We start from the raw sequence: 19450 nt of genomic DNA, 5'->3' as shown, positions 1-19450 counted from the left end.
TGTTGGGGGTGTTATGGGTTTAGGGTGGTCAGTGGTTTCTATTTGGAATTTTCGGAATTTTTAAATTAGGGATTTGTGGGGTTCCAACTCTTACAAAGTTCTACTCTTTCAAAGTTCAACCCTTCCAAAGTTCAACTCTTAATAAGTTCTGCCCTTCCAAGGGTCGACTCTTTCAAACTTCCACTCTTTCAAGGTTCCATCCTTCCAAAGTTCCACTCTTCCAAATTTCCAACTTTTCAGAGTCCCACTCTTCCTAAGTTCCACCCTTGAAAAATTCCACCCTTCCAAAGTTCCACTCTTCCAAGATTCCACCCTTCCAAATTTCTAACTTTTCAAAATTCCACTCTTCCAAAGTTCCACCCTTGCAAAATTCCACCCTTCCAAAATTCCACTCTTCCAAGATTCCACCCTTCCAACGTTCCACCCTTCGAAGTCCCAATCTCTCAAAGTCCCAATCTCCCAAAGTCCCAATCTCTCAAAGTCCCAATCTCCCAAAGTCCCAATCTCCCAAAGTCCCACTCTTCCAAAGTTCCACCCTTGCAAAATTCCACCCTTCCAAAGTTCCACCCTCCAAGGTCCCAATCTCTCCCAAATTTCCATCCCTCAGAGTTCAAACCTTGCAACTCCCAAATCTTGGCAAGTCCCATCCTTGCTAAATTCCACCCTTCCAAAGTTCCACCCTTCAAAGTCCCAATCGATCCCAAATTTCCACCCCTTAGAGTTCAAACCTTGCAACCCCCAAATCTTGCAAAGCCCCACCCTTCCAAAGTTCCACCCTCCAAAGTCCCAATCTCTCCCAAATTTCCACCCCGCAGAGTTCAAACCTTGCAACCCCCAAATCTTGCAAAGTCCATCTCCCAACCCCCAAATCTTGCCAAGTCCACCTACCAACCCCCAAACCTTGCAGAGTCCCACCCCCTCAATTTTTGCACCTTCGCAAATTTCCAATTTTGCATGAACATTATAGGTGTTAATGTTTGCGAAGAAATCAAGCTTGGTACCGCACCGCAATATCATTTTTCACTTCGATTTCCGGCTTGCACGGGCTGTTTGGCTCGCGGCCGCGTTCATAAATTAGACGAATTAATAACAGTAATTCTTTGCAGCAACATAAAATCGATATTATAAATTGGCAATGTAGTTTCAGCGAAAACCCCCCGTGTTCCAAATAATGAAACGCGAAATACGATTTAACAGTTTCGAGTTGTATCTGATACTGTAAATTAACGATACTTGATGCTTGATAAGTGGACTGATTTACAAGATTCCGAGTTACTCTTGCGTGTTACATTGCATAACGATCGAACGAAAATTCATTCGATTTGGTATAAAATGAAAATTATAATGATCCTGTATCGAGGTTAATTCGCTTGTCCAGTAATTGTATTTAAAAGCGGCTGAAAATTCTTTAACGATAAATCTTGTGCCGGATTATGCGCTTAATTAAATTTAATTATTCATTTTCATGTTCAATTAGCTCGTACAGAAAACTGGAATATGTTATTCGTACATTACTGGCTAAATATTGATTGGTTCAATCTTGCTTCGGTAATAAAATAAATCGATTTAATCGAAGCTGATAAATTGGAAGAGACCCAATCTCATCTATGAAGTCCATGGAAAAATTCAGGAAACTCCAAGACGTACAAAATGAAAAGGAACTGATCTAACTAATCAAATTGAAAGATTCGTGCATATCCAGTCGTGAAACTCTCCTCTCTGCTTTGATCCGTACGAACGCACTTCAGCAAATCAAATGTCAGTGACGGTGCTTCGAAATGATTCACGAGCCTCGATACACGGGAATTCCTGTCGGAAAACGCGATCCGAGTCGTTCGCACGTAGTCCGGTGTCGTGTCACACGGAAAAACTCACCTAACGATGATATTCCTTTTTTAACCTAGTTTGGACGCTCTCTAACATCAAGGATACGATGTAAAATTTATTTCGACTGGCGTCATTTTATTTTCTGGAGTTGTGGGGTTTAGGAGGGTTTCATTTTTTGGGAGGTTGAAGGCTCTAAAATTTTTATTTTATGGAGTTTGAATATTGGAGGGCTCCACCCTTTTGGGGTTCTACCCTTCCAATATTTTACTTGTACAAAATTTTAAGGTTTCGAGGTTCCACCCTTCTATGGCTATAAATTTTCAAGGTTTGAACTTCTTTTATTTGCACTCTTTCGAGGTTTCAACTTTTCTAATTTACACTCTTTCGAGGTTCCAATTTTTTTAATTTCCACTCTTTCAAGGTTTCTACTCTCCCAAATTTCCACCCTCTCAAAATTCCACCCTTCCATAGTTGCAATTTTTCAAAGTTCCACTCTTCTAAATTTCCACCCTCCCAAAATTCCACCCTTGCAAAGTTCCACTCTTCCAAATTTCCACCCTCCCAAAGTTCCACACTTCTAAAGTTTCACTCTTTCAAAGTTCCAAGTCTTCAATGTTCCACCCTTCCAAAGTTCCAACTCTTCAATGTTCCACCCTTCCAAAGCTCCAACTCTTCAATGTTCTACCCCTCCAAAGTTCCACTCTTCCAAGTTCCACTCTTGCAAAATTCCACCCTTCCAAATTTCCACTCTCCCAAATTACCACCCTTTCATAGACCCACCCTTCCAAAGTTCCAACTCTTCAATGTTCTACCCCTCCAAAGTTCCACTCTTCCAAGTTCCACTCTTACAACATTCCACCCTTCCGAATTTCCACTCTTCCAAATTACCACCCTTTCATAGCCCCACCCATCCAAAGTTCCAACTTGTCATAGTTCCATCCTTCCAAAGTTCAAATCTTGCTAAATTCCTCTCTCCCCAATTGCCACCCTTCTGTAGTTCCACCCTTCCAAAGTTGCACTCTTCTGTAGTTCCAACTCCTCAGTGTTCTTTACCCTTCCCTAATTCCAATTTGCTTCCAAAGTAGCAACTTGGCACAGTTCTACCTTTCCAATGTTCAGGTCTTGCAAAGTTCGACTGTCCCAAATTGTGACTTTTCCATAGTCCCACCCTTTCAAAGTTCCACATTTCTAAAGTTTCACTTTTGCAAAATTCCAACTCTTCAATGTTCTTTACCCTTCCCAAATTTCTTTCTTCCAAAGTTGCACCTCCTGACAGTCCCACCCTCCCAAAGTTCAAATCTTGCAAAGTTCCCTCCAAAGTTCTACCCCCTAAATTTTACACCTTTCACCCTTCAATCGTCTCAATCCTCCCAACCTTCCCAAACTTCCCTCTCCCTCAATCACAACCCCCTGCATCTTACAAAAGATATAACTCCCAAGGCTGCTAATGAAATTTGAAGTTTACACCATAGAAAGCATTTATTTTTCTTTCACCGTGTTTCCCTGGGAAAATTCGTTAAAATGAAACGCATTAGAGTGCAAAATGCTTGCCTTTAACGTGGTTAGCCATTAATCCTTAGCAGTTGAACAGGGAACGACGACACTGGCGTTCAGCAGCTCGAGCTATCCCGAATTTAGCACGGAACAATTATTTTCATTAATTTCATTGTTCCAGTTTCGTGCACGCGTGCCGGTACACGCGTTTTCTCATTTGCAGCCATGACAAATCCGTCAGCCGTGGCTCGCTTTAATTAACTGCTCGTGCATTGGCTCTCACCGTTTGCCGCCAAAAATTGCATCTAATTAATGTTACGCCGGTAGCAATTTCGTCGAGTCTCATGCGCGATTTTCCAAATTTCCGGCTAATTTCACCACATTATTGTGTCGCCAATTCTTGCCTTGGATACCTCGGCTTCGTATGAATATTTTCATTAAATTATAACGGAATCATTTAATCCCTGATTATTCGAAAACTCATCTTCCAGGTTTTATTTTTTAAAGATACCAATCTTCCATGGTTTTAAATATTTCTAGGTTCTAATTTTTTATGACTCAATTTTGTAAGGTTCCAATTTTCTAGAGTCCTAATATTTGAAGATTCCAATCTTCCAATCCTCCAAAATGCTAAATACGTGGTGCGTCAATCTCCCAAAGTCAACTTTCAAACTTTGAACGTCTCCATCTTCGAACTTCCTAACTTCTCAACTTCATAATTTTCCCAAAAATTCTTTGGGAAGATTCTTTCCAATTTTCCTCCTCCACTAATTTTCCGTCGGTGTATCAGAGCGCTACATAAAAGAAATTGGATCATTTCTAAGACAGGATCTAAAGCGAAATAGGATTTTAAGCGAGCGATACACTTTATTTGTGCTCGGAAAAAAGACCCGTCTGACATAGTCGGTCGAAATACCCTTTTATCCCAATGAAATTTCAACGGAACTTGGCGCGGTTACGTTCCATTCAGTGTCGGAACGAAAAATCTTTTTTTTTGCTTCTCTCAAGCGTTTCTGTTCTTATCAGACTGCTTTGCGGGGAACGCGGATAATTTTTGTCGTAACAACGTCGTAAATCCTTCATTACACGTCGAGAATTTTAAGCAGCGGAAATTTTTCACGAATGATTCTAAAACCTTTTTAATGAAACACGTTCTTTATGAAGTATCGTTATGTTTGCGTTTCTTTTTAACGAGGTTTATTGTACAAATTTTGTCGTTGTTGATAAGTAGCTTATGATAAAATTAATTTAAAGAAAATACTTGATGTTTTATTGAAAATTTACAGATTTTATAAATTTTAAAGTATCTGCAATAAAATCGAGCGATTGAAATTTCGCAGGCTGGAGACCAAAGATGAAGAACCATTATCGAGCTCATCAGCTGTCGGTGTGGCTGCGTTTGGTGCCCGAGCTCCATCGAGCAGGAATGGAGGACGTGGACTCCAGACACAATCTGTTCCGAGGCCACTCGGATCCCAGCCTTTACGACGGATCCGTGAGACCCGATCCGCTGAGCAGGATCAGCGAGGAATTCAAAAGGAAGAACATCACCACGGAACCACCGACTACGACCGACTACAACGCGGCCACGTGTGTCAGCTACATCCAAAGTACGAACCTTCAGACCGTTCATAACGCCAGCACGGACACTTTGGCCAGCCTGGATGCAGCTGGGTACGTAATAAGCAATCTCAGTTGATAGTACGTGTACAATTAATAAGACACTTCCTGGCGGTCTCCGAGTTCGTGGGAACGTTCGTATATTCGCGACGTAACTAATTTTGTTAGGGACAGAGATATTGTGCATCCCTCGCTACAGTTTCTGACTGAATTTCATCTACTTTTGTTTCTAAGTGCCGAAACTGAGTCACGAAATTCTTTAATTATCGAGTCTGCAAAAGTTTTGAAGGAAAAGTTTCGTCGCGAAAATTCAGTGGCAATTCTTTCTCCTTTCTTCGGAGTTTCCAAGAAGATACGTCTAATCCTGTACATTTTATCGACATTTTCGAGCAGATACAACGCGTACTCGACAGCTCTGAGCGTCACAATCGCGATTGGCTGCAGCTTGTTGATCCTCAACGTCCTCATTTTTGCTGGCGTCTACTATCAGAGGGACAAAACGAGACACGAGGTGAAGAGCCTTCAGCAGCAACAAATGTTGAATCAACAGTGCGGTCCACGAGGATTCACCGAGCTGAAACAACCACCGCCCCCTCACTCGCACTTCCCTGGAAGCGGCCAGATTATCGTGGACGTTGAAAACGAGATGTTGAGAAGGTATTTCATTTATCATTTCGCGTCCCCTTTTCATCTCTCGCCTTTGTAACTCTTTAATCAAATTTCTTGAGATCGAATGTGGTCAACGAAAAGTTAGATCGAAGGGTTGTAACGATCGATCATCCTTTCAGGAACGTTATGAAAGGTCCTCCGAACGATCCCAACACGCTTCTCCAACAGGGCCAGGGAACTCATACGTTGCCCCATCAACATCATTATCAAAAGCAACATCAACAACAGCATGCCACTCTTCCCCGAGCTTCCGTCATACAGGACATGAACGCACAAACCCAAGTGAGAACCTTATTTTAACTGAGCAACTTTTAGTTTTTAACATAATGGAAGGTTTACCCTGCACTCTCCTGCCTGTTTGTGCCTCTCAGACTTTATCCATCTGCCTGTTCCCTGTCAGAATTATTTCATAACAAACTATAATTTAGGAAACTCGATGACTTGTGTAATTTGAGAACCTAATTTAACTCGAGACAATTAACGACCTTAATTTGACAACTGTGAATAAAGCGAAACAAAATGTCGTTTAACGTTTGACGTAATATGAATGGAGGTACTTTTATGAAACGTTTCGAAAATTGCACGTTTGTCGCTATTCATATAAAAGAAAAGTTGCTGTTTAACTCGCGATGCCTGTGGAACTTTCGCCCATAATCCTATTAAAAAGAAACTTTTAAACTGCTAAACCGCACGGTTAAAATTTACACTGCTGAAGCTTCTGACATTTTCGTCCGGTCATTATTCTACCTACGGACAGTATCGCCTTTTATCTCGTTAGTAAATTCCCGCGGTCCTGGATTCGAGACGAACCTGAAGTTCATTAAAGGGAAACTTTAACGGATTAAACTTTCCCTGCTGGATTTTGACTTTCATTTCTGACAGAGATTTCAATTTCCTCAAGACATCTCTTATTTGAATAACTCCACACAGACTTTCAGATAAAATGAGTAAACGGACAGTTACCATTTTCAGATTGTCTTTCATTTCTGTAATCGTTTTCATTCACCATTTTTCCATGCAAGTTATTTACCTTCAATTTTTTATCCTCGCAAAAAGGTTCGACGATTGCTTTACAATTTAAGATAAAATTTCGAAATGTGTCGAGAGAAGTTTGAAACAGATTAACGTTCAGAAACTTAATCAGTCTGATGAAGTTTGAACCGAAGAAAAATCACTCGATATCAAAAAAACTTGTTGACTCCACTCGGACATTAAAGAAACTTGTGGTCGATAGTTTGCGAAGTCACTCAACGATTCAACTTGTGATCAGTTCTTGAAATGCTGCATAGCTGTTGATAATGGTCCTATCAAATGGCTAACACTATCATGTAAACTGTAAACTATAAACCATAAACATATTCAAACAATAACTCAGTATGTAACATAACTCATATGTTATATGAATATAACCTAACAGGGATTAACCTTCTCAGACCTAATCTTTCACAGAATCATAGAAACACAAATAGTGATAAGTAGATGTTGAGCTTTGTACCGAAGAGGTCGTACCTTAATCGTACCCAATAGTTAATAATGATACATTCTGCCCAAAGAGTAATTTGTAACCAAACAAGGGTCTGACAGGGTAAATCTGGTATTACTAAGGGTTTACTGAACGCTAAAAATTTGCAGGGTCCACCAAACGGGTCAATACATCTGACAGTACCAAGAGCCCCACCGCCCCCACGAGCAAAGAGCCCGCCCGAGAACCAGCCCCTGTTGCAAAGTGCCACCGTGTCGAGTCGCGTGTCCCACGCCACCATGAGCGAGATGAGAGTGTGATGCTTGGACCCCCCTCCGAAACCGGTCGTCCCGGATGTCTTGACGGCATCGACCTTACTGTAAAACCGTGTTCCGGTCCGTCGAGCTTCCAGCGGTGTGATCCTTGGAAGTTTTTCGACGAACGATCGACCGGCACCTGGTCCGACAACGCGTTGATACCACGACTTTCAACTCGTCCAGGTGACGACGAGCGGATAATCAACGGAGGGGGGTGAACGGAGCTCTACGCTCGCTACTGAAGAGAATCGAGTACTAGAAGAATGGAGTACCGGGTATCCATCGAAGGAACTCGAGGAGATTGAAGAGGATCTCAAAGAGGAAATTCTGGTTCGACTTCGATTCGGATATCTTGGGAAGCAAAGAAGAAATCAACCGTGTGTTGTCTGGGTTCCTCTTTCGAATTGGAAGCTTGATAACCTTGACCGATGTAAAAGGATCTTTGATGTAACCAAAATTGAATCTTAAGGAGAAAAGAGATTCGATTTGATGAAGATTTGATGTTGAAGACTGATGCAGATATGTTGAAGAACGTTGCTTCGATGGATACCAGAAGTGTATCGTGTTCGGGGATGATCGATCACGAATATCGACGATGTATCGAAACGCAGACGCCAAAGGGCGGTTCTTTCCACGATTAATCGAACTTCAATCAAAAAAAGCGAATACCATTTTATGGTGGAAATCAAACGTACAGTCAGCTAGCTAGTCGATAATAATGAATTCGTAGGTGTTAAAGGGAGAAGCTCAACAGTCATTGAATCGATCATGAAGACCCGTGTATAAAAAACGACTTATCCACTACGATGTTAGATGTTCCTTGTAAATAAAAGAATAAAAAAGTGAATTTATACCGTAAGAAAGCCAAAAAAGAACGTTTGCTACTTTCTAAGGAGACGTGTAACTCGTGTCGTATCGTTTGATCGTCCACTCTGATTTCCTTTTATTTTTATTCCTTTCTTCTTTCATCTGACTGTGAACGTTACATGATGTAAGTGTGAGAGAACCATTCGAATCATTACTCGACAATTTGATCCACTACTTTTGATTGGTCGAAGAATTCAGTTGTAGCTTTATTCGATCGGCAATGTTCCTTCATTAAATCGAGCCGGGAATCGATAGATCGCCTCCTACACAAAGGACCGTCCATAATTACATATTTGCAACTGACAAAATTGATCCTCAGAATTTGTCTTTAACACAATTAAATTATTTCGACTCTGACATAAAATAAAATCTTGCAAGTAAAAAATTAATCTTACAAAATTCGCAGTTGAAATTGTAGTTGATATAAATTGATATTTTGAGTTTGGAAATTGAATGTTCTTCTACGAATCAAAAGTTTCGATCATCGATGGCCAAAATCATTTCCCGATGCATACTGCCACTCATTCTAAATTCATAAACAATAATCGAGGAACGTTCCCTTTCGACGATAACCGCGTCTATGTAACGGTACATGGTGATCGCCATTTTTTCTACGTTTTTGGTAACACTGAGAAATCTACCGAAAAGATTTCCTTTCACTCTACCACGTACACAAAAAATAAATGCGAGCAGAATCATGTAGAATGCCCCAAATCAAGCTCAATTCACATTGACAGTTCAATCATTTCAATCGAAACAGATCTTTCTTTGAGAATCCTTGTATAAATATGAAAGACAATCGAGGAACGTTACTCCAAATTTTACATTAATCCGCTTTTTTTCCTTGGGTAGTATCTTTTCAGGTAGAATCTTGCATTGTTTGAAACGAATCGTGGTTGAACTGTGACTGTGAATTGACAAACCGAGAAATTGCGTGTACACTTGAGTGCAATGTAGGCTTCTTCTGGTCGTACAAGTAAATGTAGAAAGAGAAATCGAGTTATATTGCCATGAGTATTCGTAATGCGTTGTGTGAAAGCGTTATAACTCGATACGTGGTTGTTTCATGTGTCATATTACCACGCGTTGAAATTCGACACCTTATAATTCGATACGTTGTGATTCGAAGCGTTGTAACTCGATACGTGGTGGTCTCACGTGTCGTGTTACCATGCGTTGAAATTCGATACACTGTACGCTGAAGCGTAGTAATTCGAGACGTTGCGATTCGAAGCGTTGTAACTCGATACGTGGTGGTTTCATGTGTCATATTACCACGCGTTGAAATTCGATACACTGTACGCTAAAGCGTAGTAATTCGATACGCTGCGATTCGAAGCGTTGTAACTCGATACATGGTGGTCTCACGTGTCATATTACCACGCGTTGTAATTCGACACCTTGTAATTCGATACATTGTAAGCTAAAGCGTTATATCAACACGTATTGTAATTCAATATGCCACGATTCTGTGCGTTGTAACCTGACACGTCACAATATCACGAATATCATCACAATATTGAACGGGAAAGGACTAAATTGCACTTAATTGTAAATCGCAGTTAGTTATAGAAATAACCATTCTTTCAGAAAATCGTCGAAAGCTCATAAAACCTTCGCACACGAAAAGGAAAAAATGATTCGCATGAAATTCAAGGTGTACGTGATTTTTTTGTAAAGATATACGTATACATATAGGTGTAACATAAAGACTAACGTAAATCTGTTATTATGCGTAACGCACTGCCACAGGACTCGGAAATTCACGCAGGATAAGATCGTAATAATTTCCCTGGTCGGTTTGGATCATAAAGACTGTCTTTCAATGTGATTTTATTCTTTGAAGCAGCCTTCGAAAACAATAATTATGTAACAATTCTGCCAAAATTCTTCGCATACTTTTTAAATAAATATGAGACACGTCGCTGTATTAATGGAAACAGGCTTCAAGGAATGAATCACTGTCGCTGTTGTCGAATAATCAAAATTTTCTAAACAGAACCGTCGAATTAAATTAAACGTGTATCCACAATTTTTATTACAAAATTACGGTGTACGTGAAATATAAATCAAAGTAAAAGTTCGAGACACCAAACCGCCATACTGCGTTCATGGTGAACGTGTGAACAGATATTTTTAATTGATTTGAAGATTTTTAATAGAAACTCTGTCGTGAGGACCGAGCTTAAACGGGGAAAAAGAACGCGTGTTAATATAAAATGAATCAAAGTTTTTGTACATACATTAAGCGATTAAAATAATAAAACAGAAATTAAAGAACTCGATGTTCGCCAAGCTGTTTTCAAGACCGAAATCAGCCGAACATTTTCAATATTATCGTGAATGGAACAAAAGATCACACGGAATATAGTAGCGCAGAATCAAACGATTATTTTTCCTTTTTTTTCTATGATCACTTGGGAAAAATAATGGAACTTCGTGAAAGAGTTACGTAATAAAATATCATTAAGTACGGACAATCCGAATATACTAAAAACTAAACGAAAAGCGAGTAACAGTAGACGTAATTAAGAACAAGCCATTGTCGGTGAAAGAAAATGAAAAGAGTAAAAGAGCAACGCTAAAGGAAACATTGAACCGATTAAACAAGTGTTTAAGAAAATTTAAATAACATATATTAAAGATACATATTATGGATTGTAATGAATTTATTATGACGAATATTATTATATTTATGTGACTTTTAGCTGGCCTCGCGCTCGACCGGAAAGATATCTCGAAAACAATTTCCGGCCGAGGTCAAGGCTACCTGTTACGTTTAACGTTTCTGTTACCAAATTGTAAATATATAACAAAATACATGGAGATATTAATTGTACGTGTCTAATATTCTTCCCTCAAATAATATACCCTCTCTTCATCCTTAGACATCCACATGATTATAAAATCCTACAAATTAATTACTACTCTTACACAAAAATACTTTGAAAGTAATAGTTTGATATGTTCTGTAATTCATATTAACCCGCGTATGGAATTAGCACCTAGCGATAGAAAATGGGAATTAAATAAACTATTCACTTTGATGAGATGGCGCCACATGTTCAAGCTCACGTTTCGCAACAATTTCTTCTTTAAATTATTGTTACACCCTTCTGATAAAATTATTATTGTCTAACATTTACCCATAATTGGAAACACAGTTACTTCTATTTCACTGATGCTGCTACTGCAAACGAACTGAACGGAATTGCCGTATGTCGATAAAGTAGAACTCCAAGGATAACTTACTAGCTACCGGTAAGTTATCTATTGCCGATAAAAACCTATAGTTACCAACGAACGATATCAAATTATCGACAGAGCAGCTAGAAATAATCCTTCCGCAAATTTTTCTAACTATTTCAAACGCGCTGCATACAAAAATAGTCTGGAATTCTTGAAATTTCCTCGCTTTCTTGACACGAAAATCCATCAGGTCAGTGCGTCACGGCAGCTGATTAAACGCAACAATAACCAGTTATTACCGATTCCGTTCGAGTCGCATCGATGAACGTCGAAACTGCGTCTCAGGATTCCTAGCGATCTTGAATCCGTGCATCGGAGCGGAACAATAGCCCTCGTACACAAGCGCCGGCGATTTCTAAATATATCGCTGCAAGGAATTCGGTGTCGCATCAGCGTGAATCGCGCGTGCATCTTTTTCCTATCGGCGTTTCGACACGGTGTGCAATCTCATCGACGACCTTGAGTAGATCCCGGTAGGTTTTTGGGCCGGCAAAGTGGAAAGGATCGAGGATCGCACCGGGAAGAGTAGCGGAAATCGGTGCTCGTTACATCGGAAGCGATCCCTTTTAGGGAAAGAAAGCATTCCTGTGCGCTGACGTTTGACGGGGCCACGATACGTGCGATCCAGCAGGAACCGCCGCCAGAAAATCAATCCGAAACGTCATGCCGTTGTGTGTATCAACATTGGAAAATCAATGGTAACCCGTGACGTAGGAGTCCCGCCTCAGAACCGGCCAATAGGCTCGCGAGCTCGTCCCCACTCGCGGCAACTTTTACACCTACCCACACGACCGTCGGCGTGCTCATTCCGTAGCAGACTGCTGCACCGACCGGACGCACGCGACCCCGCGCGACACATCAAAAACAATCGTTGAAAAGGCAGCACGAGCTATCGTAAAACGAGAGAGCTATCCGTGAAAGCGCACGACGCGTATGCAGTTTTCCAGTCGTCGCAGCGATACAACGGAGAGCGCAGTTCCGGACGACCAGCAGTGGCACACGTCATCGTCCGATCTCTTGGAGAACCCGATCGAAACGGAGCCAACGCACCAAACCGATCGCCGGTCCGATCCGAAAAGCGTATCGCGTTGAGAGTCAGATCCGATTGCCGACCGAACAGTTTTGCGTGCGAAACCGGGAAATTCACTCGTGCGTTTCCGCTGCTAAACGGGACGGAAACGGACAAGCAAAAAGAATCCGCGGAACGAGCGCAAAGTGCCGGACGAGATCGACCGTTGGAAGGGTAAACGTGTTCGCTGCCGCACCGAGGAACCGTCCAGTTTGAACTTTCCAGAAAGACGGAGCGAGAAAGACGACGCTCGAGTGTGTAGAGTGCGAGACAAGGAGAGCCCCGTTCGCGAGGAATAAAGAAAAAGAGTGTGCGCGCTCGCTAGTGCCGGCTGCTATCGAGATGGCGTTTATGATGCCTGTTGTGAAAAACGAGTGGGACATTTACAAGACCAACCGTAGTCGACGATCTTCGGAATGCTCCAATCCTCAGGCCTGTCGCAGTAGGAAGGTGGGTAAGCGTTTTTCTTTTGACGGGACTTCGAATGAAAAGCGCGGGAAAATGGACAATCAAAATCGTCCACGGTTCCTTTCGTTTCGACTTTCCGCGATCGCCTCGTTCCTTAGAAGGATACGTCTCCCGTTTCTGCACTAACCAGATCGGTAATTGCTCGGCATTCCGGGAATCTTAGACCTCTCGAAAGGTTGGCGCCTGTTTTAAACCCCGTACGAGCAGCGCCATCGCGTTCGGTATTCAGGCTTAAGCGTCGAACGAATTTGAATCTCGTAGGCTCGCGAATAACTTAGCGAAACTATCTCCTCGCTAACGAACGCTTCTTTCGAACGAATTCCTTCCCTCTCTTTACCGACACAGTTTTGTTAAAGCACGCGGCGGCACTCTCACGGGCATACCTCTTCTTACATTGCGCAACTTCGATTCTGAGTTTCGTAATGTATCGCGCGATAATCTCTTGCCTTATCGTTCCTGGTCGCAACGATGTGTCACAGATAACGAAATCAACAATGCGGTCGTGGAATTGTCATCGAATCGCGATGCACAGATTTAGGAAAAAATATGAAATCGATTACATGATCCTAACACGATCACATATGTACCTCGAGTACCGAAGGAGTGGGAAATTTGAAAATTATTTGAAACACGATCCGTCAGAATGGTAAAGTCACGAAGTAGATCGAGTAAATTTGGATGCGACACAGAAGTCAGGAACGCGGACAAAGCCCATCGTTTGCCACGAAAAGCGAATCGGGGGTAATTTTTGTCCGGGTTACTATTTGCGTCCGGGTGGCGTATGGCCACGAATTGGTCGGTGGATTACGTAATCGTGCGCAACTGAGAATCCGTGACGAGAAATTCGCCGTGTCCACGAATTGGTTCCGCTCGGTGCACGTGCGCGGTCGCAGCTTCGATTACGTGGTGGTTCGCGAACCGCCGTACTTCGATCGCACGGCCTTGTCTGCGACGCGTCAGGAAGCGGTCCGCCACTCGGAATCCTGACTAATGATAGGTGCTAATGACGCGAACGCACCACGTGTTGGTCGAACGCGTTTTCCCCGAGGAGACGTAGATTTCACCGTCGTCGAGGTAATTCGAAAGTATCAAAGTTGCGATCGTCCAGTTCGATAAAACGAATCTTCGCGAGCGAGTCGAATATGAAATATAGGTTCAAAGTGAAAGCAGTCGCGTTTCACGAGAGGAGTCTCGCGTCTTGCCTAATGTCAATTTTAATAAAGGAAAGGCGTATTTGTTGTGTGTCGACAGGTGTCGGAATGCTCAAAATCCGAAGGTCCCTCGTTGTCTACGTCACCTGGCTCGGACTTTTTGACGTCGCCGGCTCACCGTTCGGTGCCCCTCACTTCCCGCCACTTCTCGAGGACGTCCTCGAGGGCGTCTCAAAACTCGCTGCAGAGCCCCAGCAAGAGCACCGGCTCGTCCCCGCCGAAAACCGGCAGCTCCAACTCCTTGAACAAGTTCCACAACCGACTGGTCGACAAGCTGAAGAAGTCTCTGAAGAAGGCTGACGACAGCGCGGAAGATCAGCGAAATTTGTCGTGAAACAGCCAAGGGGTTTTGGGCCGGCCACCGATTCCCGGCTCGAAACCGATCGAAATCCGACGCACCTCCGCACCCGTTACCACGCCCGCGACGATCAACGACGCGGTGGCACGATCCTGCCCGGATCCGTCGCCCTCGGCATGGTAAACCTGACCGACAGCAGCAACGACAACGGCGGCAACAGGACGAGGAGCAGGAGTGCAAACGAGAAACGATGCGAACGGAACAGGGTTAAGCGACGTGTTTCGTTCGCGGCAACGACGACAACGAGCGAGAAACGATCGTGAGAAGAACGTGAGAATCGACAACGACGGGAGTCACGATCGTTCGATAAGATCCTAGAACGGTCGTCGTTGAAGAAACGAGGATCACGAGCGAGATTTTTCCAAGGCCGACGCTCGGAAAGAGAGTTGGAGACGATCGGTGACCATCGCTGCAGTAGCCGAATTATCTGGTACCCAGTAGGTTACTACGCTCTCTTCTACGTTTCTCCTCCGATGCAGACACCTCGCGAATTTAAACAAAATTCAAGTCCTTTATTTCCCTCCCTTTTCCCGTTGGATCGTTGCTCACGAAGACGTCCATAAACATCGGAAGATCGCGTTTCATTTTCAGAACGCAACAGGAGAAGCTAAAGAAAACCATTCGGCCAAATCGACGAACACCTCGCGGCTTTCCTTTCCAAACCAGCGCTAAGCTGCGATTTCTTCCTGATAACTGTGAGAATCTGTTTAGGTGAAAAGAAAAATAATTAAGGAGGAGAAAAAGTGAGAGAGAGAAAAAGGAGAAGACCGGCAACGAAGGAACGAGTCGCGGAAGGAGGCTCTTTAACGAGCGCCGACCGACCAGCTGAGAGACGAAGAACCGGAGGAGGAATCCTGGAGAGAGAGGTACATAATCGCGACGGGAATTTCGTCGTTGTCGATAACAGCGCGTACGCGTTCCAACCGCGCAAGGTTCGTGACCACACAAGATCTCAATGTCCAGACCTGAAAAAGCTTAGTTCCTTCGTTGTACATTATCGCGCGCATAGAATCTTCAAGACTCGCGCGACCATTTTGCTTTCCAGTCTTTTTACCGAATCTTCTGTTACCCGCAGAACGCGGAAATTGATCGTGGCTTAGCAGGCTGGAGGGTGATCGAGTCCACGTTCGATTTCCGACTTTTCGTATTTCGCGTTAACAACCGTTCCCTTTCGTTCGAATTCTCTCGTCGAGCATTACGATAAATCACGATAACCATGGTGAATGTGTTTTTGAAACATTAGGCCAGGCCGAGAGAAAGAAACGGGCGGCGACTAAACGAGGCGTAACTCGCGTCGAAGTCGAAGGGACTTCCCCGTGACATGGACAACCGGAAACGCTCGTTTTCGTCGTTAACGTTACGCTTGCTGCCTTCGAAGGGAAACGCGTGCGTGCGCGCGAAAATCTGCGATCAGATAGAGAAACAGGGGTTACGATACTATATATATATATATATTCGCATATAAATGAGAGCTGAGGCGCCTAAGGAAAGACTTATTTTAATCGCGTATCGTTCGAGCGAGATTAGCTGTACTTACACGCGAACGTATTTATTTTCGAACTTTTGTTACGTCTCGCGGTTATCCACGCCAGTGGAAGATCGCGAGCAATTACCGCGTCGAAACGATACTTCAATTGTGTTCGGAATTCCTCTAATCTTTGGAACATCGATTAACTAGTGCAATTCGTTTTCTCGCAATCTTTCCTTGTTTTGCTGGTATTCGTACAGTTGTGCTTCACTTGCGCGCCAATTGCTGGCTGACGTAAATTGAGAACATTAAACACTCTACTACGTAAACATTCTTTAGTTATAGAAGCCTTATAGAGGAGCAGAAACGTGAAATCGAAATTTAGGAATATTTGCCAATCTTTCAAACTTGCAGACTGTAAAGTACAATATATAAGATATAGTTGAACGTAAAAATACATAACAGTTTTATATAATAGAAACGCAAGTGGGTGCAGGACTGTATAGAGTATCGTTTCGACGCGATCGTATTCGCACGCGACACTCTAGGATAGAGGTGACGATATTAAACCGCGAAAGAGATATTTTCTTAAAACGATCCTCGCAGTGTGTATCGAGATGCGTGTATTGTATAGCGCTTTTCCTCTGTCCCGCGCCCGAGGTACTCGATTTTGCTGTTTTGATTAGTCGTTACGAAGCGTTTGTTAAATTCTTGCATAGTATAACATATTACTTCCGTCGTAAATAAAGCGGTCAAGTCTGTTATTCGTTGTACGCCGAACACGATCCTAGTAATCCGAGAAATCGAAGATGAGTGTCCTCGAAATTCGGACGCAGAACGACGTCTTTCGAAGGCATCGAATGAAAAATCACAGAGATACGTGTAATTTCAAGAATCCTTCTGTTAAAAGCGCGACGAAATTTTATCAAAGACCAAAGAATAAGAGTGGTTGTTTCCGCGCAACCGTGTCTTATCGATTACGCTTCTATTGTTTTCCGTCGAGCATTCAATGATACGACGTGTATATCGTTTGTTTTCTGTTAATTGCAACGTAGCCGCAACGTCAGCACGATTATCGACTCCTTTTCGATTGGGCAGTATTAAAAAGTATGTGAAAGAAATTTTGCGCAAAATAGCGATACACCGACGACATCTTCTGCGTCCACATTTTGCCGTTTTTCAAAGAAGAAGAAGAAAAGTAATATTACGCGTTTTCTCCTTATCGTTTTCGCGAAATTACGAAGTGGGAGCAATTAAACGATACCGCGTGTAACTCTGTGATACCGTAAGCTATAAGGTAGAATTATTTTGCAACGATCGTATAAAAAAAAGAAAATAAAAAAGGAAAATGTTGTTGAGGAGATGTTACGACGAAAACTCGTACGAACGCTTCGATTCTCCGTCAATCAACGCGCGTTTTTTGGCAGCGGATGCGAGAAGTTCCTTCTTCGTTCAGCGAAATTGGACAACGTTTAAGTTTTGCACAAAAATTCACTGAGTAAATTCCGTAGCGATGGGCGCAAAATTGGCAGTAGAGGATAAAGCTGAATGCTAGGTGGGGAACTGATTCGCGAAAGTTGCCGTTTCATGTAAGACTGCTTTAGAGAAACAGAAAAATAAAAAACAATAGAATTTACCGATCAGATGTTAAAAAATGTGGTGCTGGACGGAACGTTGGAACGCGAATTGCGAACTCTTTCGCGAACGAGGTTCCATTGTTTCGTCGGTTAATTTGTACTGATTAGAAACAGTGGTGTTACTAGAGTTTAGAGATTGACGAGATGATACGATCTATTTATTACGGCGGCCTCGGACCGCGGAGTAAACGTGGATTGGGACTCCTGGTTTTCTAGCTTCGTTAGTGGCGTTCTACGCTTTTGTCGGTAAAGATTCGCGATTTATCCTCGATGCATACGGTAATAGGCTTAAAAAGTATTTTATAAACCGGTCTTTTTTAACTCGATCCACTTTCATTCTACGGTCACAATGTTCGCGATTACAAAGCTATATGAATACGTATCGGCATATGTGAATATATAATACGTTATGTATATTTACATACGTCGATATGCCGTACGACGCATACTTACATACACATATATTATATATACAATATATTATATAATTTATTATTCGACGACTTAACTATTTTTTGTATTACTATTGCAACTATTTTACGGTTATTCGTTATACCTCACTCGGGATATTTTGAGCTGATTTTTAGCGCGTGGCTGAGGAGACGTAAGCTGCGAGTCATCTAGAGACATTATATTTTTGTTCCGTATAAAAGCACGAAATTCGAAGTAGGACTGAACGTTTCAAACGGCCTGAAGTAACCTAGAAATTTATTGTACCGTTCTGTTAAAATTGTTTGAACCAACGCTTTTTCGGGCTAATTCTTTGTTTAATTCGCCACGAGAGACGATCGCTCGAGGCCGTTTCTCCTCATCCATGACGATTGAACGTCACTGCCAAAATCCCCCAGGATTACATAAAAATGTAGCGTGTACATGGTTGATAGACTCGAGGACCGCCGCATTTTTCGCGGCGTCCTCCGCCATCACGAACCTATCATCCCTCGTTATCTTTCGATTTTTACCTTTGCGTATTTATTACTTTCCGTTTATACCGGCTTCATTATCGAACAAACCCGTAACGCTCGCTTTTCCGGTCTGAAATCTAAAAAACAATTCTAATCAACGACTACAGCCATCGTCGAACAAAAATCGAAAAATCATCAAAGCGAGATGATGGGTGCACATTCCATATAATTATACCTACTATAAGGTAATGAATCCGTTAGCGTTTGATATAAGACAAGTAAGGATATTACGAGCGAAGATAATAAATGAATAATATATCTAAAGTTTGAAAGCTTACAATAGACTCGGTTTATCATTATCATGTATCGTGATTTTTATGTCATGTTCAATAAATGAGTTTTAAAGTATCCTGAGAATTCTCTATCCTCTACAACCTTTAATTCTTTCTGAACGAGCCACTTGAATTACAAACGTCTGTAACGATGACGAGTTAAAATCTCGCGATACGCGGAATCATTCTGATTCATGATTCGTCATCGACATTTATCATCGATCGCAATCACGATCGTAGAAAACGGCAAGTCTTCCGAGTTCTGCAAAGTTGGCGAATTCCCGATATCGACCGCGGAGAGTTCGTTAAACCTAACCCACGTAACCACCTTTGACTCCCGGGTGTTTGCTGCAATCGGGAAGTGAATCGATACCTAATTAAATCATACCATCTTTGATTTCTCGAATATTCGCTCGTGCAATTTCGTGCAGCTCGAATAAGAAAAATGCTAACGTAATCATCTTCTGACGTAACGCGAATAACGATGAGTCGCGGCT

At 42.4% G+C, this 19450-nt stretch overlaps 2 protein-coding genes across 5 annotated transcripts in view; both read left to right on the top strand.

Annotated features, from left to right (window-relative positions):
- NLG-4 (neuroligin 4) overlaps positions 1–11095 on the top strand; it is a 281147-nt gene extending 270052 nt beyond the window's left edge. The window contains exons 11-14 of one of the 2 annotated variants that reach the window (XM_012294946.2): positions 4662–4995; positions 5335–5598; positions 5730–5892; positions 7243–11095. In XM_012294946.2, the coding sequence (XP_012150336.1) occupies positions 4662–4995; positions 5335–5598; positions 5730–5892; positions 7243–7392 (911 nt within the window). In that variant the 3' untranslated portion in view covers positions 7393–11095. The remainder of the gene's footprint in view (positions 1–4661; positions 4996–5334; positions 5599–5729; positions 5893–7242) is intronic. The other variant, XM_012294952.2, reaches the window with a different exon arrangement.
- Positions 11096–11876: 781 nt separating this feature from the next.
- On the top strand, positions 11877–19029 carry LOC100876789 (uncharacterized). 3 transcript variants are annotated; one of them, XM_076539799.1, is made up of 2 exons: positions 11877–13028; positions 14294–19029. In XM_076539799.1, exons 1-2 carry the CDS (start codon positions 12917–12919, stop codon positions 14551–14553), a joined length of 372 nt encoding a protein of 123 aa, XP_076395914.1. In that variant the 5' UTR covers positions 11877–12916; the 3' UTR covers positions 14554–19029. The 3 variants fall into 3 exon arrangements, with proteins under 3 accessions (XP_076395914.1, XP_012150315.1, XP_076395913.1); XM_012294925.2 differs by having other exon boundaries at positions 12027–13024; XM_076539798.1 differs by lacking the exon at positions 11877–13028 and adding an exon at positions 13044–14116.
- Positions 19030–19450: the final 421 nt, after the last annotated feature.

This window comes from Megachile rotundata, chromosome 14, assembly GCF_050947335.1.
Source record: "Megachile rotundata isolate GNS110a chromosome 14, iyMegRotu1, whole genome shotgun sequence".
Taxonomy (NCBI): Eukaryota; Metazoa; Arthropoda; class Insecta; order Hymenoptera; family Megachilidae; genus Megachile; species Megachile rotundata.
The sequence above is the reverse complement of the archived record's forward strand: the minus strand, read 5'-3'. Positions and strand labels throughout refer to the sequence as shown.